We start from the raw sequence: 22,163 nt of genomic DNA, 5'->3' as shown, positions 1-22,163 counted from the left end.
CATACCTAATACAACCCCTTTTAGAAGGAACCTCAGACACACTCTAAAGGTGGTTGGTTCTTGGTTGAGAAGCAGATCAGAACCTTGGAGAGCTCTGACTGTGCTGGTTTAGAGGGTCAGGGTGCTTGGGCAGTGGCCACTGAACACAGTTCATGAGCCACCTTCTTCTCCCAGTGCACATCCTGTTTACCTGCTGCTGTTCTTCTTAGGTGGGTGTTCAAACTTAAGCCCCCTACATTTTAAGACGACTTTTATTATTACATATTAATCCCTCAAAGGACTTTGTATTGGTGTCTACTTAACTATTCTTTGGCTCTCAGAGATTTGCATATTTTTCTAATTAGCTCCACCTGGCTTTGAAAGACTATACTTAACAACTTCAAACATCACAGCAGCAGCCTTGAACCTCAGACTCAGTGAGCCCTACCTATAAGAGGGTTATTAGAATATTTAAAATAAAGCCAGGAGGCTCATCAAACTACTGCCCTGTTTAATTTCCTGCCTTGCCAATATTTGTCCCTGTGAGTGCGCCACGAGAGTACAGTGTCCGCTTCAAGTGCTTCACTTTGTGCTTAGTACTTGACTCTTCTCAAGGACAAAGGCCCCCAGAATTAGCTGCCACTTAGCACTGTTGCCATCGTGGGATGTGACTAGAGTGTTGTGGTCTACTTTTGTCGTTTGGCTTTTTGCTAGCCACCTGAGTATGTAAATCTTTCAGGGGTCGTTCTGTGAGCAGGGACCAGACTTGCTGTGTGTAGACCTAAATCTGTCATCCTCACCATAGCTTTGAAGAGTAGGAAGTTGTGTTTGAAGGAATTATGAAGAGATGTCTAAGATAATTTTATTTCTTTCTATTGAAGAATATGTATAATAGAGGTTTTCATTGTGGACATGTTCCTGTTACAAATAAGCCAAGAACAGGTTTATTTTTGTTGTTATGATTTGTATGGTCCCCCAGCTGACAGTCAAACAATTTCTGCTTGTTCAGTTCCTGTTCTGTTAGAAATGAAAGTGCCATTGGTCATTTCCCATGACCACTGTGGCCACTGCATGCCACTAGAACCCACGGCACTAGCATTCCCATGGCATTCAGTGAGCCTTGGAGTCAAAGCAATAACAAATTCAATGTTAGTGTTAAATGATACATATTTAGAGTTAAATGATGCAACCTGCCAAGTTAAATTATTTGAAGAGGTAATGGAAGTCTGATTTCATGAACTACAAATGGTAAATCGAATGAGTTCCCTAAGGTTGAGATGGAAAGTGCTTTCACATGTGGCATGCTCAAGTCCTGGGCTTAGTCCCTTACCACACACAAGAAAAAACTAAGCTGAAATGTAGGAAATACTCTATCTTTTTTTGTAAAATTTCCATTTTTCTTTTTAAAAATATATCTTATTAATTTATTCATATTACACCTCAATTGTTATCCCATCCCTTGTATCCTCCCATTCCTCCCTCGCTTCCATTTCCCCCTTACTCCCCTCCCCTATGACTGTGACTGAGGGGGACCTCCTCCCCCTGTATATGCTCATAGGGTATCAAGTCTCTTCTTGGTAAACATTTCCATTTTTCAACTATGGCATGTGTTAAATGCATAAATACATAAACATATAACACAAATACACAGAAATTATGGAGAATATGGAAATCAGGAAAAAAAGACCCTACAAAATGGGGTCTATAATTTCAATTCTAGAAATCAGCTGATACCTTTTTTCCATTAAGTTTCCCGTGCATAGGTGGTTTTCTTGTGGACTATTACACTCCTGCATGTTGAAGTACCTATGGCATGATGCCCTCGCTGTTACTAGCTGATTGGCCAATTTAAGATATAAATATAGTTTGTCATAGTTTTGGCTCAACTCTCTTGTGTGGGCGCTGTATGAAGGGCAAGGCAAATCACAGTGACACATGGGAATAATAAAAAAAAGTGTGGAGCCGTACCTCTGTCTTCAAACACATGTCACACTGATTAGTTCTAGTTAGATCCTGGTCTGGAGTTGGCTACACCCTTAGAACAGGAAGCACAGAATGGCAGCCGTGCAGATCTACAGGGTGCCCAAGAATGGTCAGATTTGCGCTGTGTGGGTAAGGGCACATGACCGTTAATGCTGGAGGAGGCTTGCTGTCGTCTGTATGACATCATGACACGTGCATGTTTTAGAATCGCGCTTCTTTGGTTACTAACAAGGTTGCATATTTTCAAGTGTTATTCCTTGGTTTTGATTTCCCTTTATGTTAGGATGTTAGATTGGATTTTATTGTCAGTTTTTAGGTAAATTTCTTGTAATATTTCTAATTCATCTTGTACATCATCCTCTTACTGACGAATTTTATCATAAAATTGTTTTTGTAGAAGAGAATTTTCTCTGAGATGTCATTTCCTTTATTATTGGACAATGGTGACTCCAAGTCTCATATGCTTATTTCTCTATTTAATCTCCTCAAAGGCATGGACCAGTGTTAATTGTTTTCAACTTTTTCCATTATGCATGTTCTTTTGCGTGTCTGAATTTGCTTCAGTATGACGAATGCTGTGGTTTGAGGAACACCTGAGTTGCTTCTAAAGCTGTGGTGACTCATTACCTTTCTCACAGATACAGAGCTGAGCATCGGCAGGGCCCGTCTGTGGGGCTGCTGGTTGAGTGGAGTGGATTTATGAGGAAAGATGCGTGGGCATGTTGAGGGTCACTCAAACGGGAGGGTCCCTCATGCGAGGCAGCCAGCTGGACAGTGGCAGGGCATTCCCGTGGTCATGAAACGGCCAGTGACTGCTTCTTCACTCGGGGCGAGGCGCAGGCTACATCTTATACAATCTGAGTCGCTCTCTGCACTCCACCAGCTAAGCAATCTCTGACTGACCCCCACCCCCACTCTTGACTGTATCACAGGTATTTTAGTGAGGGCAAATGATGTTTCTCTTCCAAACTGGTAATTTGGATATTTTCTTTGACTATATCTGATCATTTTCTTCAATTATATATTTTTATAAATTTATTCAGATTACAACTCAATTGTTGTCCCATCACTCCTACCCTCCCACTCCCACCCTGTTACCCTCCTTTAGGTCCATGTCCGAGGGGGCTCTCCTCCCCCACTTTATGGTCACAGGCTCACAAGTCTCATCTTGGTAGTCTGCCTATTCTTTCTTTGAGTGCCACCAGGGCTCCGCACCAAGGGGAGGTTGTCAGATATGCAGCACCAGAGCTCATGTCAGAGTCAGTCCCTGCTCTGCACATAGTTGTGGAGAACGTCCTGTCCATTCGCTACATCAGAGCAGGGGTTCAGTGTTTCCTACTTGCGTTGTCTTTGGTTAGTGCAATAGTTTGAGCAGACACCCCTGGGCCCTGATCCACCCATCACGATGTTCTTCCTGTAGGTTTCTAAGATCCTCTGGATCCTTCTATTTCCCCATCTCCTATATTTCTCTTACCTAGAGTCCCAGTAGGATGTCCTCACATCTGTCCCACTCTCCTGGTAAGTGAGGACATTCGTGGGACATGCCTTTCAGGCCACTGTCAATTCTATTCTTTATTCTTCATTTAGGGTCCATTTTGGATTTCTTTTTGTTAGTGTAGTGTGTGGCCTTTGCCTCTGGTCTGTGGCCACCTTCATTTCAGATGTCTTCCTTTGTTCATTAACAGAAGTAGAGTAGAGGTAGACTTTGTGAGTAGAGACGCAGCTATAGTTTCCTTTTTTGTAAAGAGTCCTGAAAATGCACGCTGTTGCCTCCTTCCCTAATGGAAGTTTGGCCATTTTTCTGTATTTACTGCTCAAGAGAATTAGGAAGCCCAGCGTCCTGTAGGCTAGACATGGTTTTACTCTCTGCGTTAGTCTTCAGGAGACTTAGTCATAAGGAGTGACCAGAACCCTTTGTATTTTCTGTGTTCTCCTCTTCTAGATAAAGTGATTAAGCCACAGGAGACAAATCTCTAGCTAGCTTCGTATGTCTAGACCTGCCCCGACGGGCGTGGCTTTTCCAGGGAAGTGTGTTTGGATGGTCAAGGTTAGAGGCATTTCCAGGTACTGGGAGGCCGTGTTTTAACAGGAAGGAGGTGTTGGTTGGCATGTCTATATTGTGAACTTAACAATTAGGTTGAATGATTTGAAATAAATTCAAATTACTCAGAGGTGTTAGCAGGATAATATGTTTTTATAATTTTTCTTATTGTATGGATATGCATTTGAAGCTTTCAAAACACTGGAGAAAAATGTTGAAGATTAAAAAAAATAAAAATTAAAAATTGAGTTGACTAACCCTTTTTCTTTTTGCTCTAGTACTAGAGACAGCCTGGGAAGGCATGTTTTACTAAGAAATAGAACACCATTGCCTCTCCTGTTTATCAGTGTTGAATGACCTCTGAAGGAGAGACATAGCAGGCTGTGCAGTGGCCCATTTTCCGTTCTGCTCTGTGTTCGTACATCCTGTTAATATTTTGAATGAAGTTTTGAATAGCTCAAAGGAATCTCGGGGCTGTCAAGGCCAGGAGCTTCTGTACAGGACTCTGTGTTCTTCTGGCCAAATCACTTTTATACCAGCACCCTACTTTATGGGAGGCTGCCGTGGCATTTGCTCTTCCTCTTTTTGCGAGTGTCTGGTTCTGTTCTTCCCATCAGTGAAGGGATGCCTCGTTCCTTCTCCGCTGTCATCCCATTCTGTAAGTCAGTCTACTCGGTACAGCAGGGTGTCATTGTCTCTGGGTATCTGTGGGGGAATCCGTTCCAAGTGGTGCCATGGGTCGCAAACTCTGCAGCTGCTTAACTCTTTGTATAGAGTGAAGTGGCGTCTGCAGTAACGCATGCACATCAGCCCTGATAGAAACACTGCCTACATAGTTGTGTCGAGAGGAATATTCAAGGCAAAGTATCAGTTCAGTACAAGTGCGTTTTTTTTTTTTTCTAAATGATTTTAATCTGCAGTTGCTTGAATCTATGAATGTAGAAACCATGGATACCAAGAGTGTCAGCCTCTTTGTAATGCACGCATTCCTTTCCCTTTGCATGTTCATTTTCTTTAGGTAGGGGCTGTGCTTAAGTTGTCTTTAAAGGAATGTGTGTGATGTAGTGTGGTGGTTCTACGAGGGGAGCAGCAGATCCCTGGGGACCCTTCAGAAATCTGCGATGTCAGGCTGTTTTCAGGGCCACGTTAAGATGCTCTTTGTGTCTCCTTTTACTGTGCTGTTCACACCTAGCCTGCAGCAGCATTGGTGGGTACCACTGATACCTAGGCAAGAAAGGCCATGGTTTCTTGCAGACACGGCAGTCACTCTAGACCTCAGCACTGCACAGTCCCAGCTTGATAAAGGACTTCGCTCGCTTTCTTCACTGTCTGGACCAGTGGCTGATATGTACAGGAGTCACCACGTCCAGCACACTGAGGAAAAAAGGAACAAGCAGACGTGAGCTTGACTGCTGTACACTTACAGGGTATCACCCACTGCCTCCCTTTTTCTCTCTCCAAATCTTGTATTTCCTAGATGTATATTTCCTGTGTATCGTCGCTGTTCCTATCCGTTCCCAGACTGGTCTGTACTGGGATGGGCATACCTCTGTGAAATGCTCTTGTTTGCAGTATTTGTTCTCATCTGGTACTACAGATGTAGACAGTCTGGGGATGTGGAATTAAATTATTTTGGCATGGAATGCTGCATTTAGGTGCCACTTGTTAAAGGCCAAAGATTATAAGAGGATAAGAAACAAACACAGTGTCCCAGGGTCAGTATCAGTCTTTCAGGCAGTTTGGATTTTTCACTTTGGCACTATGGCTTTGCTCTTCGTTGTCTCTGAGCACCCAGCCAGCCAGGAACAGTCTTGCTCTCAGGCTTTGATTGCGCCCTTCCTCTGCTTTGATGTGCACTTGTGACGAGGGATTTGTGTGGAGTGGTTTCTCACGGGCCCTGGTTTTGGCCTCTGCAGAACCTTGCCTCCTGGAACCCCGCGGACCCCGAGTGCCTGCTGCTTGTGGTAAAGGAGCTGCTGCAGCAGTACCACCAGTTCCAGTGCGGCCGCCTCCGCGAGAGCTCGCGCCTCATGTTTGAGTACCAGACGCTCCTGGAAGAGCCTCAGTATGGAGAGAACATGGAAATTTATGCTGGGAAGAAAAACAACTGGGTAAGTGCTGAGGGGAAGGGGGGGGGGATTACTGCATCTGTGATGAGATTAAGGAGACGGGAACCTTGGGATGTCCACGGAGAGCGAGCTCTAGTCATTTCCTCAGCTACAGATGGCTTAGGTCACCCCTGTACTTCCTCAGAATGCAGAGGTTGAAGAGGTTGTCATGTTTATTATTTGTAAAGACTATCACAGGAGATGTGCCCAAAATTTGTTTTCATCTCCAGTCTCCTCTGTTCAGAAGTCAGGGAGAGAGCCTGAGGACCGCCTGCCTTCTACACCTCCATGCAGCGCCTGCTGGGGTGGCTGGTGGACTCCACCTTCACTTAGGGAGTGACCTCCAGTGCCCCAGGCAGATAAGAAGGTCAGCTGTTCCAGTTGCCACTGGTTATATGAAGCCTTCCTGCTCCCCCATCCCTTTCATAAAGGCAAGGCCTTATCACAAAGCTCAGGGCAGCCTAGAACTTGCTACAGGGCCCAGGTTGGCCTCAAACTCAGAGTCCTTCCATCCCTCCTTCCTGAGTGCTGGGTTATAGGCATGGCTGCCATGTTGTGTGGTGTGATCATTTTGCAATACAAAGAGGATTCTAGCCCTCCTCTGCGCAGAAAACTTCATATAACTCCTCCCTGCCTGGTCCCCTGGGGGAGGTGAAAGTTGCAACATGAGTGCTGCATGCTGTAAGGCCACCTTCATTCCTTCAGGATCTGCTTCCTTCCTCTTGTACTTTTGCTGCACTGGGCTGCAGCAGTGCTGCCACCTCTGCTGTAATGCAGACATACCAGGCACGCTCCTGCCCTCTAGCTACTTTGCATAAGTACCTGTTTTTGCCTCCTGGGATTGATGAACACCCTTTCTTCTTCAAATATTGGCTAATGTGTTTTCAACGATGTCCTGCCTCAGTTATTTTTACATTGACCTTTTGGGATATGTTTTATGTAGGTTTATATGTTTTAATTGTATAAATCTATGATTATCAGTTAGTTGGCTGGTACCATGATCTAGAACAGTCATGTCACCATCCAGTAAGGTCCTTCATGCCCAATTGCCATTACTCTTTTTCCTACCTGATGCCTCAGCAACCTCTAAATTTCTTTCTGTTTCTGTAGAGTTTCTGCACACTGCAGATGGTCATGACACATCCATGTTTGTGACTAGTGCTTTCCCTTAGCAGAATGTATTTCAGATGCATCTATGTTGTATGTATGCCAGTACTTCATTCCTTTTTATGGCTGAGTAATATTCCACTGGACAGACATACCATGTCTTGTTTTCTAGTCACTAACTCAAGACATTTCAGTTGTTTTTTACCTTTTGACTTTTATGAGTTGTGTTTTATTATATGTGTTCTTAAAATTCACTTTTGATTTCTCTTCCCCAACATTACTCTGCTCTTTTCTAAGGGATATATATATATATATATATATTGTAAAATATTCACCTTAGTACTCAGTGTCTTAACCTAATAATGTTTACTGCCTTAGCTTTTGTTTGTTAGATATATAGTTAGAGTGGCACCTCAGGGCCCTTCCTAGGTTGCACTGATGTGTTGGCCAGTGCTTTGGCCTCCTCAGGGCCCTGCTGTAAAGAGTTTCATTGGAAGCTCATTTGTGTGGCTGATGGCGAGATGTTCTTCTTTGTGGGCTGCTGATTGGAGGGCCTCAGTTGATGCTAGCTGGTGTCTGGAAGCTGCATTCCTCTGCAAGGCCTCTCCACAGTGCACCTCCTAAGCTGGCAGTTGGCCTAACCACAGCCAGCAAGCAGGAAGACGGACAGAGAGCGTGTCAACCAGAAACCACCCCTTTACTTCTAATGTCTTGGAGATGATGCCCATCACTTTTCTTATTGTTTGTTAGATCCTGTCCCCACTCAAGGGAGGGGCTCTAATACACGGAAGTGTGAATGTAGGATGGCTGTATGCCATACTACTTGGGAAACCTGCTATACTTAAAGCTTGTTTGATTTTTTTTCTATTGGTATGTCAAATTTCAGGGTAGGGATTGACATAGCCCATGCCTGGAACAGTGCCTGCTGGACCATTGGTGTTCTGCGAGAGTGCTGAATGGAGGAGGGAGTGAACTCTAGTGACACCCAGAGTGAATTTAGGCGTTCTTCTCCTGTTAATTCTATTAGCCCATCAAGCCTTTCTTAAGTTCAGTATGGTCTCCCTTGGAGCCTTTACCTTTTTATTAATGGGTATGATTTCCAAAGTCATATAAGTGAGCAGAAAAATTTTAAACATTTTAAACAAGTCTTCCTGTTTGAACATATTTAATGGTTCAAAGTTTTTTCTTTTACTTTTTTCATTTTTTATCTATTTTGTGTGTACATGCTGTGATATTCATGTGGTGGTCAGAGGATAGCTTGTGGGAGTTGATTCTCTGTTTCTGTCATGTGGGATTTGAAGAACTCAGGTTGTAGGGCTTGCCTGAAAGTGCCTTCTCCCATTTCATTATCCTTAATTATAATCTTTCTAGTACTTTAAAAAATGTTAAAGCTGGCTGGTGGTGGCGCACATCTTTAATCCCAGCACTCGGGAGGCAGAGGCAGTTGAATCACTATAAGTTTGAGGCCAGCCTGGTCTACAAAGCTAGTCCAGGACAGCAAAGGCTACATAGAGAAACCCTGTCTCAAAAAACCCCCAAAAATTTCTTTTAAAAGAAACGTACAAAAAAAAAAAAAAAAAAAAAAAAAAAAAAAAAAAAAAAAGAAACGTGCTTATTGGTGTGTGTGTGTACGTGTGTTTGAGAGTGTGCGTGCCGTGGGCGGTGTGTGGAGCTTAGACAACAGCCTGCAGGAGTTGGCTCTCACTTTCAGCATGTAGATTCATGGGATCAAACTCTGGTCTTCAGCCTTGGCAGCAAGCACTTCCACCCAGTGAGCCATCCTACCAGCCGTGGTTTTTATTTTATAAAGTTATTTATATTGCAGTATATAAGAGATATAACACTGACTTTGTCACTTCCGCTTTAAGCATAATGACATTGTTGTGCAGCAGATCTGTGGAACGTTTTCCTTTTTGCAAAACTAAAATTGTGTGTCTGTTAATCACTACTTCATCTTCCTCCTTTCTACTTCCTGCTTCAGTGAGTTTTACTTCCACTAGCTACTTCGTGTGAGGCACACCATTGCTCTGTTGTGACTAGCTTCTTTCACTTAGCATATTGTCTTAAGAGTTCATCCATGTTGTCGGATGTCACAGAGTTTCCTTTTACACTAAGGCTGCATTTGTGTGCACACCACAGTTTGTTTAGTCTCATAGTGTGGAGCTTGTACTGCTTTTCTTTTTAGCTAATGCTGCAATGAATGTCTCAATATTGTTGAGACCCAGCTGCTGTGGATTAGTGTGTAAATGTAAAAGTGGGTTACCAGGTCATGTGGTAACACGGTTTTCATCTATTTAAGGACCCTCCATATTTTTCCCCACAGTGGATGCACTGTTTTACATCTCTATCAACAGCCGGTTGTAGTTCAAGGTTTTAAACTACTGATTATTAACTCACATGACTACTAAGATAAACTTAGTTTATTGTTTGTCTCTAGAACTGTTCCTACTAAACAACTCACTTAATTTTCCTCTCAGAAAAGGATGTTAGACTTCATCCAGCATGACTCTTGATTGTATGCATGTATGCTTGTATGTATGCGCATGTGCATGCAGTTACCCCTCTCTCTCTCTGTGTGTGTGTGTGTGTAGGCCAGAGGGCAACTTTATTTGTTGCTTTTAGATGCTATCCACTTTTGTGTTGAATCAGTGTCTCTTATAGGCTTGGAATCCGCCAGTTAGTCGAGGCTGGCCCGGGAGCTCTGGGGACATGCTTATCCCAGGCACTGTGATTATAGATATATATCCAAATGCCTGCTTTTTGTGTTATTGTTGTTGTTTTTTTATTTTTGTTTTACCTTGGTTCTGAGGATTGTCTTTAGACCCTTGTACTTGCAAGGCAAACACCTTGTCAACTGAGCTATCCCCATCCCTCTTTCTTTTAATACATAGTCTAAATTGAACTATAATCTAATTTTATAGTACCTTTTACAAATTCCTTTACCTGAGTGTAGAAGTTAAGATCCATTTAAAGCAGAGTATGCTGGTGGTTTTTCAGAATATTTCTGCTTAATGTCACCGACTTTACTGTCGAAATGTGCTAGTGCTGGATTCAACACCCTTTAATGTTGGAGTGATTTTGATACTTTGAAACTGAGTACCATGTAGTATTAAGGTGAGTAAAAACATCTAAGAATCCTGCAAGGGCACTAGTAATTATGTGTTAGCTTACAGTAAGCAAGGCCTGGTGACTTACAGAAATGAGAATAGAGAAATCAAAATATTTTGACATGAATTAGCATCTAAGCAACCAATGAAGAGCTAGGACACAAAGGTGAGCCTTGAGAGATGGACAAGTGCGCTCGGCACAGGGCTCAAGGCTACATTGAAGGGCAGCTTGTTAACAGAACCACTGCCAAGCCAGGAATCTGGAAGATTAACACAGGCTCTGCAAGATTGAAAAGAGCTTGATTTTGAGCCAAAATGTTTCAAATTAAGAACTTTATTGGTTTGTTTTTGCTGCTATAAACTTGCTGTGATCTTCTTGGTAGCTCAAGACAACCTATCCATGTTGTCTTACAGTTCCAGGGGTCTGCAGTGAGAATGGTCTGCTTGCTCTAAGCTCAAGGAGAGGCACAGCAGTATGCCTAGAGGAGGCTCACAGGGGAGCTGCTGCCAGGGCTGCTCTCATAGGCGTGATCCTTAAGAACTCATGGAGGAGCAGACCATCCTGGACGACTGTGGGGAGTGAAGGCCTTCTGGAGTTGTCATCTCTGAGTAGATGCTCTTAGAACTAAGTAGAGCTCAGTAGTCAGCTGAAACAGCTGGGGAGCCAAGAAGCAACCATCATAAGTGAATTGGACTCCTCTTTCCTCTCCCCTACCTTTTCTTGTGATTGTGTGTGTGTGGCATGAGTCTAGGGATGCATGTGGGGTGTCTTCTTCACCTTGTATATGAAGGCACAGTCTCTTGCTCAACTCAAAACTTGCCATGTCAGCTGCTCTAAGTAGCCAGCTTGCTCTGAGGATTCACACAGTCCAGTGCCTTGAGGAATATCATCAGGCTTTTCTGTCAACCCTGTCCTCTTCAGTAATATTATAGACCCAAGTGGAGTCATACAAGGCACGTGTTTCTGTTTCTGTGATAACATAGAGCTGGATCTACACTGTTTTGAGGTTGAGTTCCGTCCTTTACAGTTGCAGGAAGGAATGCTACCCCTTTAGCCCCTGCCTCCCCTTGCTTTAAAATACATATACCTGCATTATAACTATTTAACACAATTTGGGGGAAGTGATTCATCTTAAGAATGTCTTTTAGAGATTGCTATTCCAATAAGAAGAATTGTAAGTGTATATTCTTGCTGAAGAACAGTCTCCACCAACCTCGAGACTAACAGGTTGTCAGTCCTCAGCGTCACCCTTACCACGCTGTCCCCAGATGAAGTGAGAGTCGCCTTCTCCAGTCAGTTCTTAGCCTTAGCTTCTCTGAGTGGCACTGGTCTGCTTCAGATGAAAGTTTATTTGTGGATACGGGAACTGTCCCTACGACAGGAAGGGGAATACCCTGAGGCAGAACAACCTGATTGGAATCTGTCCCCACAAGATGTCTACCTGTCAATACCCAAAGATGAAGGGAACTGTGGGACAGCTGCTGTGAAGGAGAAAAATTCCAGGACCAGGAAAGTGCCAAACTCGAGTCTTGTTAGCTGGAGTAATTGCCAACACACTCTCACTTAAAAAGAGGAAGGAAGATGCACATCTTCATGGCTGATGCTGGGGATAGAGGCACTAAGGCAGTTCGCAGGAAGGCTGACATTTTCACAGCCATAGGTACATAATTTCCTATATCTATCCAAGAAGAGGTCTGACCAGGAACTGACAAAAACATTCAGATTATTCTGTTCACTTGGCTGTGTCTAAATGTCTCATTTACAGTTTACAGGAAGGAATGCTGTAGAAGTAATCTTCAACAATACAGCAGAGTGACTGCGAATCAAATATAAAGACAGAGTCATTGCATGTAGCTCAGTAATGATTGTCTTATGTGAGTGTGTGTGTGTATGCGTGTGTGAGTGTGAACATGTGCATTCCTCCTTACAGTGTGTCTGTAATTTCAGTGTTTCACAAAGACATGGCTTAGCCTGCTGCTTGCTCTGATTCACAAAGGAAAGTTAGCTTACAGACCATAGGAGAGTCAGTGACGCTAACCGTACAATTCTTGAGCCTTGATCCCCAGCATTTCCAGTACTTCAGAGCTAAGTGCTGAGGTTCCTGTGCTCTCTCTGAATGTGTCTGTGGTACTGGGCTCGGCTGTAGGGCCTGGTCACTCTATGCAGGTCTTTGCTGCTGAGCTATGCCTCCAGCCTGAGTGCTCTTTACGCCTTCAAGGCCAAGTGTGCAGTGGGCGCTGGGTCCAGCTACACTTTACTAAAATTGGAACTGGAGAGAAGATAACGACGGCTCTCATACAAGGAAGGCAGGCGAGTTCACCAAGTATTCCAAATTTTTAAATGCCACAATGAAACCCATTAGTTTGTATAGTTAATATGTGCTGATAAAATATTTTTTAGGAAGAAGATATGGTAGGCTTGGAAGCTGGAGAGCATAACTACCTTTTTCTTTCCCAGCATAGCAAATTCCTTTTGTATCACAGGTTTCTTTCCTTCTGACTTCAGTTTTTAACCCTAGTCCATTGCACATAAACTCAAATTCATTTTGGTCTTTGGACCAACAGTTCTTTCACTGTGACTTTAATTGTGTCAGTCAACCCCTTGCCCTTAAATGCACACATATATCAATTCTAGGAACAACATTTTGAGAAAGGATAAAGTAGGGACCACTGGAGAGTTTGTTTTTTTTAAAATAAATGTTTGGTCGGAAATATTTGGTAGAATAAAAATACAGCATATAAACTAAAAGAGGGCAAAAGCTAAACTGTAGTATGTGGACTAAAATAACTTGCAGTTCACATGAGTCCATGTGTTAAAAAATATCTAATTATTTTTTTGTTACCTTATATGGACAAGAGTTCTTATAATTTTAAAACCCCACATTTTATTTCTTTTGTTGGGTTTTCAAATACATATGTGTGTGTATATAGGTACACACACACACACACACACACACATACACATACACACACACACACACACAGAGCTATCAGATTTAACAAGTTAAAGGCTTTGAGGTTACCATTTCAACTCCAGATTGATATCTTGCATCAGCAGATAGAGATACCTGTTTCCTTAGTGCTGGGTAGTTTGCCTTTATAAATCGAGAATGAAGATCATTTCTCCAACTCTCTTTTCCCATTTCTTGGAATCCCACAACACCTTCTAAAGCCCTATCCCCAAATGACTTCAGAGGTAGCCACATGCTCGCCATAGTCTCTTCTGTATCCACTTCTGCTGTGGATGAGTGTTGTCCATCCTGCAGGCTTAGGGACTGTTCACCTGTGGAGGAGAGGCTCTGGGGGCCGTAGAGCAGTCCCGTGCTTATGCCTCCAGCGCTCCTCAACATCTTTTTAAATGTATTTTATTAATTTATTCATATTACATCTCAATTGTTATCCCATCCCTTGTTTCTTCCCATTCCTCCCTCCCTCCCATTTTCCCTTTACTCCCCTCCCCTATGACTGTGGCTGAGGGAGACCTCCTCCCCCTGTATATGCTCATAGGATATCAAGTCTCTTCTTGGTAGCCTGCTATCCTTCCTCTAAGTGCCACCAGGCCTTCCCATCAAGGGGATGTGGTCAAATATGGGGCACCAGAGTTTGTGTGAAAGTCATATCTATGCCACTCTCCACTCAACTGTGGAGAATGTCCTGTCCATCGGCTAGATCTGGGTAGGGGTTCGAAGTTTGCTGCCCTTATTATCCTTGGCTGGTGCCATAGTTGGAGCAGGACCCCTGGGCTCAGATCTGCCATCATAATGTTCTTGTAGGGTTCTAGGACCATCTGTATCCTTCTATTTCCCCATTCTCTCATGCTTCTCTCAACTAGAGTCCCAATAGGATGTCCTCCCTTCTGTCCCACTTTCCTGGTAAGTGAAGACTTTCATGGGACATATCCCTTGGGCTAGTGTCCAGATATAAGTGAGTATATACCATTTGACTCGTTCTGTTTCTGGGTTAACTCATTATAATCATTTCTAGTTCAATCCATTTGTCCACAAATTTCGGAGATTCCTTGTTTTTAATAGCTGAGTAGTATTCCTAGTGTAAAAGCCTACAGACAGGGAAAAGATCTTCACTAACCCTATATCTGACAAAGGTCTAATTTCCAAAATATATAAAGAACTCAAGAAATTAAATACCACCAAACCAAATAACCCAGTTGAGAAATGGGGCTCAGAACTAAACAGAGAATTCTCAACAGAGGATTATCGAATGGCTGAGAAACACTTAAAGAAATGCTCAACCTCCTTAGTCATCAGGGAAATACAAATCAAAACAACTCTGAAATTCCATCTTACACCCATCAGAATGGCTGAGATCAAAAATTCAAGTGACACCACATGCTTGCGAGGATGTGGAGAGAGAGGAACACTCCTTCATTGCTGGTGGGAATGCAAACTAGTACAGCCACTTTGGAAATCTATTTGGCATTATATCAGAAAACTGGGAATAGGGCTTCCTCAAGACCCAGCTATTCCACTCCTTGGAATATACCCAGAAGATGCTCCAGCACAGAAGAACATTTGCTCAACCATGTTCACAGCAGCCTTATTCATAATAGCCAGAACCTGGATAAAGCTCCTCAACAGCTTGCTCTTCCCTGCACACACAGCTAAAGTCCTACATTAAGTAGGGCCCGCGGTCGATGCTCTGGATACTTTGCTCCCTTGCTCTTTTGTTTCTTTGTCATTTTCCTCTGTAAAGGAGTTAAATCTCCACAGCTGAGGATTTTAAACAAGAAAAATCATGCTCTGACTACAGTGTGTTGGGAAGAAAATGACCTGTAGCTGAAATGGTATGAAGTAGTCACGGACAGTGCAGTGTCCAGCCTGCAGCTCCCCTCCAGGCGGTACAGGTGCCGACGAACATGAGAAATGTTTGTGCTTATTGCAATGAGCAATAAAGTATGAAGGAAGGAACCCAACACAGGGGAGTTTCAAATTTATTTCTCCAATACCATGAAAATATCTGGAGTGGAGAGAGCATTTGGGAGCCATTGGTAAATAAATATGGTCATGAGCTTGTATAAAGTCTGCTGGCAAGTGTAGCAAAGCCCGGAGGTCTTAGAGGTTAGGCCAGGAGTTTCTAGGGTGAGAAGATTAGACATGAAGCCAACTAGAGTAGAGAAGACCCTGGAAACAGGGGCCTGGAAGCCAGAGATATATGTTCTAGAAACCAGTGACTGGTCCTGCCAAAGTGCTGCAGACACTGAGATGAAGGCAGAAATGACACAGAATTTGGCAATGGGAGGATGGTCACCTTGCAAGAGCTGTTTTGGTGGAGTGACAGGAAGAAGGACTGACTGGAGAGAAAACCAAAGGAGGAAATACAGACCTCAGGTAGACTTTTTTCTCCCCAGGATGATTGTGTAATGTAGAACAAAGATTAAGATGGCAGCATAACAAGGAAGTGAGATTAAAGAAGGCAGCGTGATGCTGAGAGGAGTGAGCAGGGAGGAGAATGGTCTTATGGGAGGGAGAGGAGAGGGTCAGTTGGGAGCATGGCTTCCTGCCTGAGCAAAAGATGCTGAGGCAATCACAGTATGAAGCAAGAGATCCTTTTTAAAAACATATTTGTTCTTTGAGAAAGATATAATTTTTATTTGTATAATATATATAAATTATAGTTATATATTTATCTGGTAAATATAGAAATAATTATATAACATTACGTATTATGTGTATATATATATATAATATATACAACTATTATATACACATAAAACTATATAATGTATCTATGTCATATTTACCTCTCCTCCAGTTCCTCCTGGATTCACACCCTCTTCCCTATCCATCCAGCTCTGTGGGGTTTTTTTCCCTCTCACAAATGAAGTTTAGTGTGTGCTACCTGTAGGTTCGTGGATATGTAGCCTTCTACTGAGAGTGTATACTTACCAGGAGCTCCCAGACTCTTCTCCCAGTAGATCTCTCAGCAGCTGCCAGTTGCTAATGGCTCCTCCTTGATTCAGATGGGACTTCATGCCCACTCCCTTCTCCATGCTGGGGTTTGGTGAGGCTTTAGCTTGCACAAGTCTTGTGCATGCTGTCACAGCTGCTGGGAATTATATGTGGAGTTGCCCTGTTGTGTCCAGGAGACACTGTTTCCTTGTAGTCATCCCCCACCTCAGGTTTTTACACTCTTTCTATCTCCTCTTCTGCAATGATCCATGAACCCTAAGAGAAAGCAGTTTTGATATAGCTGCCCTATTTTGGGCTCTCATTCTAAAATTTTTTATTCTCTGTACCTTGGCCAATCGTGGGCCTCTTTGTTATTTACCATCTATCACAAAGAGAAGTTTCTCTGATGAGAGATGGATTAATCTGTGTTTCTAAGCCAAGTGGGCAGGCTAGAGCAGGAACCATTATTTAAAGTAGCTTTAGATCATCTGTGGGTTTTGTTTTTTGTTTTTTTTTTTTTGTCAGACATTTCATATTAGAATTCACTGAGTCAAAATTTCCAGCCACATAACATGCTTTCAGTGAGAGAGGTGGGAGACTCAGGATCCTACCAGCTCAACACATAGCTTTGCTATGTTTGCATAGGGTCCTTGGAACCCCTAGGTCACTGAATAGAAAAAGTGCTTACCTAGCATGCATGAAGCCCTAGGTTTGTTCCCTGCTAAAACACATGAATGTGTGCACACACACAGCAATTAGGGTTATTATTTATAGCTTAAGTGCTTTAAATCTTTAATTTTGTGTGTCTTTCTTACATAGTTTGTAAAGGGAATTATTGAAAACACTAGTTGCTAATAACATTGATGGTCTTTCAAGAGATTAGAACTGTCCCAGGGTCGCACTGACGGTCACTGTACATGAGCGGAAGCTCTCTGCATGGACTCCACACACTGTATGGGTGTCAGCATGCGTGGTGCTAAGTGACAGAACTAGGAGAGCTCTGAGTGCTAGTGAGGGGAGGGACTCTTCCTGTTTCAGTCTCTTGAAAAATAATATTCATTCATATATTCTTTCACAGTCTTTAAAAAAATGCAGTACTACTTAAAAATTTATCAGCATTAAAATGCAGGTTTGACGTTAAAACTGTGCCCTTTTAGTAGCATAAGACTTCTCTTTAATCCTCTTCTGGTTTTCCAACCTTATTTTTCTGCTCTATGTTAGGAAACCCTATTCCAAGTGTCTGCATATTGAACCAGTTGAGGTGGGTTGTTTTCTTGGGCATACTGTTGCTTCTCAATCTGCTTTATATTTTAATCTTTTTTTTTTCTTTCTTTTCCTACAGACTGGTGAATTTTCAGCTCGTTTTCTATTGAAGTTACCAGTAGACTTCAGCAACATTCCTACATACCTTCTCAAGGTAAAAATATGCAATTATCAGTCAGAGAACACAAATCAAACTTGGATAATTTAGCTCAATATTTATGTAGCTGGTTTGTTCACATTTTGTTCAGATGATGAAATATAATAAGATGCTCACTGCAAGAAAACTTTCTGGAATTCTGTTTCCTTCGGCTAAAGTTCTAACCTTCAAAGCTGTGTAGGCATGAGGTTTTTTGCAAGATGATTATACTTCAGTAGTATAAATAAATTACATTTGGGAAAATCCTTTTATTTAGTAATATTACTGGGATGAAAGATTCGTAGACAATTGTCCAAGGCGTTCTGCGTATTAAACATGCTCCCTAAAGGCATTTCATCTTTCTTATGTCAGCAGTTGGACTCAGGCACTGTCAGAGTTGGCCAGTCCCAGAGGTTCAGAGTCTAGTTAAGCCAGCGTCAATGGCACTCTTTAAAGCAGGATGGTGGCCTAGGGAACAAGTGTTTGGGAAGGGTTGGTACATGCTACGCAGAGAAGAGGTGGGCTCCAAAAGACTGCCTGTGGCTAGTGGAAGAAGCCAGATCAAAAAGCAAGTTATGAAAAGGAAATGCTATGACAGAGGCCCCGGCTCGCCTCAGATTAGGATTTGGGTTATGATTTAAGGTTTTGCTGGTTGCCCTCAGCACATTTCAGTATGTGCTTATTTAATATCTGCCTTTTTGTTCTGTTTTGTTTCTCTGTGTAGTTGTGGGTGTCCTGGAACTCACTGTGTAGACCCAGCTGACCTTAAACTCACAAATCCACCTGCCTCTGTTTCCTGAGTGGAGTGCAGGCATAACGGTGTGTGCCACCCCCGCCAGGCCGAGTTCCTGCCGTCTCACTTTGATGTTTGTGATTGTATTTATAACTGTTCCAAGAAGGGACAGGATCCATGCATACGTTCCCCACACATGACAGACCTCGCAAGTATCAGCCAGGACTCTCTTGAGAACGGTTGGAAGTTTGTTTTGGTAGAATATAGACTGAAAGCTTAGAGGAGAGTGGGGAGGCTGGGCGTGTGACATACACCTTTAACCCCAGCATTTAGGAGGAGTCACAGGCAGAGCTCTGTGAATTCAAGGCCAGTCTGGTCTATACAGTGAGTTCAAGGTCAGCCAAAGGCTGTATAGTGAGACCTCTGTCACAAATAAACACTAGGAAACTTTTGTTGTTGTTGCTTTTTTCTTTCTAACATTTTATTTTGTTTTTTCCCTCCTTTCTTACCCAATAATAATTTGGTTATAGTATTTCTCCCTTCCCGTTTTGTCCTCCAAACTCTCTCATAAACCCTCTCCCTACCCTCCTTCAACTTTATTGTCTCCTTTTTTACTAAATGTTATGGCATGCATACATGGTAAACCTATCTATCTCTATCTCTATCTCTATCTCTATCTCTATCTCTGTCTCTATCTCCAGTTTAGTTCACTCATTGCTCCTTGTATGCATGTTTTCAGGACTGAGCATTTGGCGCTGGACCTTCAACTGATGTGCTCTTCTCTGGCGAGGGCCACCTCTCCCATCCCCAGCTTTGCTCAGTTGCCTATAGTTCTATGTGTAGTGTTGAGGCCTCATGAGATTTTGGTCTCCTAGTAGTATCAGAAGCTGTGCCCCAAAAGTCCTTTGTGGTTTCTGAGACAGGGTCTCACCGTGTAACACAGGCTGGCCTGGCACTCGCTATATAAAAATCAGGCTGGTTTTGAACTCAAAGAGCTCTACCTGCCTCAGTCTCCAGAGTGCTGAGAGTAAAGGTGCCTGTCCCAACACCGAGAGTACTCATTCCTCTAAGAGAGAGAATTGTTTTATGTTCCTCTAAATAAATATGGATTTTCCTTTGTAGCTCATTAGACTTTTTAGTTCCAGTGACTAGTTTTCCCTCTCTGGTTGTGAAGTCCAAATGAGACTGGAATTCATCCTTTAGTGGGGACTGGACCTAGTAATCCATGGCTACCATGTGTAATTAATTTGGTTTCAGCAAGCATTCTGCTATCACAGCAGAAAGTCTTCTTGGGAACCTGTGACTTGTGGACTTCAGTGTTTTCCTTCATTTATTCCAGTTAAATTCTTCAGCTCATTTTCATCCAAATCCAGCTGGGTGTGGTGGCGCACACTGTAATCCTAGCCCTCAGGGAGGCAGAGGCAGGCAGATCTCGGTGAGTTCGAGACCAGCCTGGCCTACAGAGTGAGTCCAGGACAACCAGGGCTACACAGAGAATTCCTGTCTCGAAAAACCATCCAATACATGAATAATGGGCCCATTATTCATGTAATGACACTAATGCACTGTAATTAGTTACTGTGCATTTGCTTTGTTGTTGGGTCTGTCCCTCGAGGATCTTGCTGATTGACATCCCTGTTGTCTGTGCTCATGTCCTGACAGGTGCAGCTCATAATCCCGGGTTTTCCTCTTGTAAGTGCCCATATTTTCATGTTTTCCATTTTGACAAATCTTACTTTATGCTGTGCTTGTTCCCTTACGAGCCAGATAAGAGAAAGGCAGAACAGATGAGCCAAAATGGTCATGTGGGGCTTTTTTTGTCCTCAAATTACTCTAAAATAATTTGTGTGCTATAGATAAAATGCCTGCATCTCCATGCTAACATCCTTGTGGATCTTCAGTTTATGCAGAAAAGCAAAACAACAAGAATAAAACAGGAAAAACTTGTGCAACATAAACCTACAGCAGAACAATCAAGTGGAACCACACGTAAGCAAGGAAACAAACAAGTTCAGTCCCCAACACAGCGCAGAAGACATGTTGGGGTTTTATGTATGATCTGTTGTACCACAGCCATGGGACATGTGGCTATGCTTTAAAAAAAAAAAAAAAAGATTTATTTTACTTTATGTGTATAAATGTTTTGCCTGAACAATAGGACAATATGCCTGCACACGACGTGTGTGCCTGGTGTCTTATGGAGCTCAGAAGAGGGTATTGGATTCCCAGGAATTGAGGTCATGGATGGTGTCAATCACCACATGGATACTGAGGATCAAGCCCAGGTCCTCTTCAAGAGCAGCAAGTGCTCCTTGCAGCCTAGCCATCTCTGCAGCCCCATGCTGTGCTCTCTGGAGAACATTTGCATCAGGAACTCTTTAATATGCTACTTGTATTTGGATGTTCCCCACCTAATTTTTAGGTCTGTAACTGTTTCTGTGAGGGTAAAAGTAACGTTAACTCCTCCAGCTTCTGGAGTTTTGGTATGCTTTGTCACGAGGAAAGCAGCTCACTTCGCTTTGCTTAGCAGAACTTGTGAGTACTGAGGTAGCCTTTGCCTGTGCTGCAGTGAGGTTCATTGCATTGTGGTAGCTCACTATCTACTCTTAAGCTCATATTATCAATTATACAAAATATACTTACTAATGGATTCTGTGATGTTAGGATGACTGGTTTAATAAATATTCTATGATAGATATTAGTTTTTATTGTTAGTGAATATGGTTTTTAAATGATTCCTAACTTCAGACCCAGAATTCTACTTTCAGTTGAGCTAACTGAAAGGTTTACATAGATAAAAACTCAGTCAGTAGAAAGCCAGTTTTCCAGTCGCTCCTCTTTATTTGCAGGTTAAAGATATTCAGCACCAGCTCATGTAAGCCACAGGGAACATGTAATGGGACTCACTGCTGTAGCCCGCCCCACAGCAGCATGCTAACCCCGTGTTTCCCAGGCATCAGTCACAGACAGCCCAACCTTCCCAAGTCTCTTCCTTTTGTGTTCAGTTCCATGCCTGTCTGATGTAGTTGTGGGGAGAAACTGTGGTCCATAGAACAGAGGGGAGGCTAGTGAAATGGTCAACGTGTAATTACTCATCACAGTACTTAACCAAAGAAAGACTATTTTGCAATTCTATGCATTTGACCATGCAGAGACACAGGTACTGAGTCAGAATCTATGAATATAGCCAGGCAAAGATCGAGTATTTGGAAAAATGCACCTGCAATAAAAGTGTATAGTTTTTGTTTTTTGTTTTTTGTTTTTTTTAATGCGGGGAGTGTAATCATTCCATAATGTGCCATAGCAATTATTTTCAAAACACTTATATGGTACAAGATAGTAGAAGTCTGTGGGAAGATGCACATAGTTTAATGCAAATACTGTATTATTTTATATCACCAACCTCAGCACCAGGCAGATTTTGGTATCCACAAGGAGTCACGAAACCAGCACCCCAAAGATAACCCAGGGGTGACTGGGTTCTTTCTCATAGGAAAGAGCTAATCACTAGAAGACACTTTTCCTATCTTTACTACTTGCTCTGTGAAATACTAAAGCTAAGAGCATAACACTAAAAAGGCATTGTATTTTTCTATTGTTTTCCTAAAAACCATACTCTGTGATGAAAGAAAAGATACTAATTTTCATTAATTTTTTTTATCATCCGAATAATAAATTTTCAAAAACTACAAATATAATAATTTGGAGGAAGGGAAGAAATTTGTTGTCAAGGTCTGTATGCATATTTGAATTGGTTTCTTGTTTTATACAGACTGACAGGAAAGTCCTATTGGTGGGAA

General features: G+C 42.5%; 1 protein-coding gene across 1 annotated transcript in view; it reads left to right on the top strand.

Annotated features, from left to right (window-relative positions):
* Positions 1-22,163, top strand: part of Babam2 (BRISC and BRCA1 A complex member 2) — a 391,205-nt gene that overhangs the window by 126,700 nt on the left and 242,342 nt on the right. The window contains exons 5-6 of the mRNA XM_051170891.1: positions 5,920-6,114; positions 17,574-17,648. Of these exons, the coding sequence (XP_051026848.1) occupies positions 5,920-6,114; positions 17,574-17,648 (270 nt within the window). The remainder of the gene's footprint in view (positions 1-5,919; positions 6,115-17,573; positions 17,649-22,163) is intronic.

Source organism: Acomys russatus, chromosome 1 (assembly GCF_903995435.1).
Source record: "Acomys russatus chromosome 1, mAcoRus1.1, whole genome shotgun sequence".
Taxonomy (NCBI): domain Eukaryota; kingdom Metazoa; phylum Chordata; class Mammalia; order Rodentia; family Muridae; genus Acomys; species Acomys russatus.
This window is presented reverse-complemented; position numbering and strand designations above follow the sequence as displayed.